General features: G+C 43.5%; 1 protein-coding gene across 1 annotated transcript; it reads left to right on the forward strand.

Moving 5' to 3' along the window:
- The first annotated feature begins 1,382 nt into the window (after window positions 1–1,382).
- Window positions 1,383–4,407, forward strand: LOC108496897 (macrophage migration inhibitory factor-like). The gene is made up of 3 exons (XM_017814051.1): window positions 1,383–1,490; window positions 3,392–3,564; window positions 4,237–4,407. The coding sequence occupies exons 1-3, from the start codon at window positions 1,383–1,385 to the stop codon at window positions 4,301–4,303; spliced, it is 348 nt and encodes a 115-aa protein (XP_017669540.1). The 3' UTR covers window positions 4,304–4,407.
- The last annotated feature ends 1,593 nt before the right edge of the window (window positions 4,408–6,000 follow it).

The raw sequence follows: 6,000 nt of genomic DNA on the forward strand, positions 1-6,000 counted from the left end.
CCCTTCGTAGAAACAGATTTTACTTCTGGTGTTTTTTGAGGGTCTTCATTATTTTCAGAATGCTTTGCATATAGGAGACACAATCCACTGACATGGGCTGTAGGTGAACACTGACACATAGTAATTCATCTCCCGAATTTGTATTTACTGACTTTTTTACAGCAAGGGAGCTACAGTGAAGGAACTGACTTAAAACCAACATACACCACACAACCATAGAATCACAGAATGGCTTGGGCTGGAAGGGACCTTAAAGATCATCCAATTCCAACCCCTCAGCCATGGGCAGGGATGTCACCCACTAGATTGAGTTGCTCAGGGCCCAGGTCTGACCTTGAACAAAATCAGCTTAAGCATGTTCTTACAGAGGCTTTCACCATTTAAAAAGTATTGGCTTAAATTACATTGTTAGAGTACAAACATTTAGTCTGAGCTATGGAAAGCTCTTCCTCTTTTCCAAAGCCTGGAGAACCAAGTGAGTAGAAAAGGCCTTACCTCAGAAACTACTGGGCATAAAGACACTCATCACCTTTAACATGGAGAGATTAACAAACCATTTATTTTACTCCCATCAGCATTTTCAACCTGCTCTCCCCACACATCTCACTGCAAACACCCCCTGCCCAGTGCCATATGATCCCTCTAAATCACTTCTCTCATGTAAGGCTCAACTAAGCAGCAATAAGAACTGATCCCAGCTCTGCCACATACTCCACTCTGGATAAAAGCCTCTCATGTCAGAATGCCTGTGGATTTCCTATCTCTCAAGAGTTATGACTGCTATGGGACTATTTGCACAACAAAGGAGCAAGTTGAAAACAAGCCTTCTCCAAGCGTGTAGAAACCAGTGCTCACCACAGTGGAAAATCAAGATCCTGATTTTAAGGCATCTTTGTCATGACTTAGTCATGGTTCAGGAAAGGTCTGCACAACATGTGCTACTGGGGATTTTCTGTTATGGTCTATTCCACAGAAAGAGTTCCAGACCTCACAACTGAGTCATCCATCTTTTTTTTTTTTTTAATAATTATAAGACTTGCATAAAGAGGTACATTATAACTCTCTGTAACACTCGTTTTTTCACTGGTTTCACAGTCAGGCTGTGTCCAAATATGAAGTGTCACCTTGGATGCTGTGGTTTCCAGAGTGCAAAAGCCAGGTTCCCTCCCAGGACAGCCCACTGGCAGTCTGTGTGAGCAGCCTGCAGGTGGCACATGCAGCCTTGTCTCTCTCGAGGCACTCCCACCCCTCCCGGTGCACCTATGGAAAGTATCACTGACTATTTAAAGGCTCCCGAGGTGCTCACCAGCACAGTGGGGGGAGCCAGCTTGCAGGTGAGTTAGAAACAAAGCTGTGAAAGAAAACCTGCTTGTGATCCAAAGATGCCTAAATTCATTGTTAACACAAATATAAGCAAGGATAAGATTCCAGAATCTTTTACAGGGGAGCTGACCCAACAGTTATCAAAAGCATTGGACAAACCAGCACAGGTAAGTCCAGATGCTCAAATGTTTTCCTTCTTTAGTCAGTTGTGCCTATGCAACGAGCCACTTCTCAGTGACAGCCTTGATAAACTAATATGCCTAATGACTCACCAGTATTTGCAGTCCTCTCTCTGTGAAAATATCAAATACTTGTTTGCTGTAACTTGAGGTCTCAAAGCACTGAAGTATCTAAACAAGCTTTGTGTTGGATGATATTCCCTATAGGTCTCTGTGTAGGTGAAGACATGGGATGTGTGTGGGTGTGTGTGCACAGGTATCTCTGTGAATACCCCTCAAGAACCTGGCTGACTGAAAGCGAAAGTCACCCTCAGCTTCCTCACTGAGACCTGCTGAGTATGTGCTTGTTATCTGCCACCAAATTGCCTGTAGCCTGGTGGTTACAGTTGAATTAAAATATGAGTCATTCAGCTTGCTTGGACATCTAGCAAAAAACTAGTATTCTTATGTAAAACTGATGTGTTCTATCAATCTTTTAAAAAAAGCCAATGTTTTTTATCAGTCTAGCAAACAAGAACTTGCTGATGGGGGCATGGGGGTGTGTCAGCTGGTGGTTCTTGCATAACAGCTCCTGAATATAAAGCTAGAGGCCAGGGCTGGGATGCAGCTGGAACAGGTTTGTGCAGCTGTGTGGAAAGGATATGTAACGGGACTTAGAAATATACAGGGAATAACAAAGAGATTTTTCTGAAGAGGACATACAAGCTTTTCGTGACAAAGGAGGCAATAGGAAAGGGAGAGTCTCTTAGTTATAACACAGAAAGAAGGAAAGGATTAGGCTGGGCTGGAATGCAGAGCTTTCCTCTCACAGGAAACTGTACCACTTGAAAAACATACTGATTTTTAATCAAATAAGGTTTTTTCCTACTGGATGAACTGTTTCAAATATTTTCAAACTGCTCTAAGAAGAAAATAATGCCCATTAATGCTTTAGCTTGATTTTATTATTTTTTTAGATAATAATAACCTGCTTCCAGGGTAGATGTTAAAGACATACATGTACCTACATTTGGCATAAAGTTGAGACTGCACAGTGTCCAGGCAGGGGAGAACAAGGCCAAGTAAGTGGTACCTCAGTATGATCTCCTTGGCTTGTCCTGGACTGCTGTGGTCTGATGCACCTTGCACCCAAACAAGCTGTAAATGATGGCCAAGACTAATTACCCAGACAACTCCTGGTACTCAGGCTGGCTTGTTTTACCAAGAGGGTTAATTGCTGCTGAGTTCCAACGATGCGCTGCTAATAAACGTGGGTAAGAACAGGACAGAAGTTCGATGGATGCCAAAGGAATTGATCCCCAGATTCCCCAGTGTGTGGATCTGACACTGTGTATTAGCAGCAGGGAAAATCGCAGGCTGGTCATTAATATTAACATAGATACTTTCTTCTATTTTTCCTGATATCAAGAACAAAAGTAGGATTAGGCTGTATTTTGTTTAATGAGGGGGATGTTGATTTAGACCTCTGCTGTGTCAGTTCACATTTACCTCAGCAGGGAAGACTGCAGCAGGAGCCAGTGAGGTGCAAAATCTCTCTGGAACGCAGTGCGGCAGCAATGCAATTGCACCCCCCCATCCCTGACCTTCCCACAGGGCAGGGAGGGCCTGGTGGCTTGGAAGAGGTTCTGGAGATATTGCAGGTCATTGAGCTCCTGGAACACCTGGACTAGGAATCAAGACTCCCAAGCCTAAATAGTAAGGTGTCTTTGTAGCTTGACACAGCAGTGACTGTCTTGGAGTAGAATCCAAATCTAGACAGTAAGAAGTCAACACATGAAAAGCATGCACCTATTTTCACTGCAGTTCAGGTACAGAAATACCTTCCTGGATTTTCTAAACTTTTCTTAATATGGCAAAGGAAAATAATATTCCTTTTCTTCTTCCCACAGTATCTAGCAATACAGATCTCTCCTGATCAGATGATGTCCTTCGGTGGCTCCACAGACCCTTGTGCTATATGCTTTCTCTACAGCATTGGCAAGATAGGGGAGCAGGAGAACAAGGTCTACTCCAAATTGCTTTGTGATCTGCTGAATAAAGAGCTGAAAATACCACCTGAGAGGTGAGCCCACACAGCAACTTGTCTGACATGACTTTCCATAGATTGTGAAAACTATTCATCCCAGACTTTTCCTCTGGTGTTCTTTGTTAATGTGCTATTTGAAGAGATTAAATGCCGAGTCAACTGGAACAACTCTCCAACTAAAAAGAAGAAAGGAGTAATTGCATGAGCCACAATGCTGATGTCCAGAAACTGAGAAACTGTGTAATTTCTTAGTTAAAATTATGTGGGTTCAGGCACTGCATGTATCCACAGATCTCATGTGCAAAAGCCCAGGTACAGACACAATAACTTTGTTATTATAATGATAACTCAAGTGACATGTACCAGCACTTCCCTACTGCCTGTGGGGTACATGCGGAGGTCAACTGCAAGAGCTTCCACTTGCATAAAAGCCTTTCTAGTCCTTTTCCTGAAGGTGTGCCAGTCTGCTCCAGAAATAACTGCAAATAAAACACTGTATCCTGAGAGCTCCTTAAAACAAGAAGTAGAAAATCACTGAGAACTCCAGAATGCACAAAAGACATTAAAAGGAGCAGGGAGAAGGGAGTGCAAGGCCTGAGAAGTGTAAAACCCTGTGGGATAGTCTACAGCATGGCTGTGTGTCCTGTTGCAGGAGCACCCTGCAGCACTCTGCTCTCAGCACCTAATGGTGTCTGTCTTCCCTTTCAGAATCTATGTCAGCTTCTTCAACATCAGCCCTGGCAATGTAGGCTGGAACAACAACACCTTTGCTTGAGGTGCCCTTAAGTGGTAAAAGTTTATTCCTGAGCCCTCAGCCTGATTTAAGTACTGCAGTTCATCATGTTACCAGTACCTGAAAAACGCAAAAGGCAATGGCACCATAGTTGCTGCTACCCACTGCTGTTTAACATCTTGTCTGCTGCTTAAATAAAAATCCAGCAGAAACCTTATGACTGAGACCATCTTGTTACTCTGGAAAGACCTGTGACTGAGATGGAAAGTGCCTTCTCAAAATAGTCGTAACAGAAGCTTTTCTTTTAAAAGCAGTTTGATCATGGATGATGATGAACACTCCATTTGGATATGTCTTTGCTCTGTTCATGCTCAAGAGCCTGGCCAAATTTAAAGGAACTATCTTGATCTAATCTCAAGATACATTCAAGTCAATAGATGTGGCTATAAATGTGGCATATGAACCTTCCTTCAAAAGGAGGAAAGAAATGATTGCCCCCTATTTAAAAGGGATGGATTGCAGTCCAGGTCCTCCTTAGCTCTAACACTACATGGGCACCTAGCTGATTAGCAGAAAAGCCTGTGCTGTGAGTCTCCCAGGGCTCAGCATAGGCAGAAGGAGTGAGTGGAAAAAACCACTGTTCCCTGTTCTGCCCTCCCCTTTTCATCCACTGAACAATCTGTAGTGACAGCAAAGATTAGAGCATGGCTCAGAATGAGGCAGAGGCACAGCAAGCCATTCCCAGAGGCTGAAGTGGTGAATTAATTATGAAAGGAATATAAATATTTATTATTCAAGCCCTTGGTCAGATAAGATCATTTGCTTCCAAACTAAAATAAAAGATTGAGTAGAGATAAATTTCCTGAAAATCTACAGTTAGGTGTATTGTGACCTTTTTCTGGAAGAGCAAACCCTATCACACCCCTGTTCTGAGCTCTGTTGTGAACACCCCATTTTGTTCCTATCACAGCTTTGCTTTGCAGACATGGGCTTTAAATACAAGCCTGCACCTCAACTTGCAAAAATGTTTTGCTGGGATAACGAATGAAAGCTGCTTTGGTGAATCAAAGTAGCACAGCCAGTAACACAATGCGCTACTTGGCATCTAAATACAGTATATCTTATTAAATATTGTTCATGCCACTTTAAGCCATGTAGAGCTGCCCGTTGAGGAAAGAAGACATGACATGAGGTATGTATTCTTTTGGCAGAATGGCCCCTAAACACAGCAGGACCTTCCACAGGGGGGCAGTTTCCTTCTCCAGAGATCAATCTGCCTTTTTCATAGAGCCACTCACTCAAAGAATGCTGCCTCTGCTGCTCTTGGAGCCACAGCACCAGCATTCCCTGATGTTCTCCTGGCTCCTCCTCCGTGGTCCAGTTGCCCTGTGCTCAGGTTTTGGCTGTGGTGCAGTTGGGTGTGTCCAGCTGCAACCCATGGATGCCCCAGCCCTTTGCAGTCAGTCTCCAGGAAAGGCTTCAGCCTGCCCCACATATCTGCTGAGGCCTCTCTAAGGTGGATGCTTTCAGAGTTCTACTCGGAGCATCCAAACCCTGGAATGTGTGTTCCTAAGGCACCTCATGTCACAAGTACAAATGAGACCACCTTTGCTTGCTAACAGTCCTTATACTCTCTAATAAGGAATGTAGAAGATGCCTTTGCCTCTGCCTCTGGCACATCATTAGAATGCTCCTTGGCATATTTCCATAAAACATTTTAGCTTTCAATTTTTTGCTCT

This window comes from Lepidothrix coronata, unplaced genomic scaffold (assembly GCF_001604755.1).
Source record: "Lepidothrix coronata isolate B3197 unplaced genomic scaffold, Lepidothrix_coronata-1.0 Scaffold44, whole genome shotgun sequence".
NCBI lineage: Eukaryota > Metazoa > Chordata > Aves > Passeriformes > Pipridae > Lepidothrix > Lepidothrix coronata.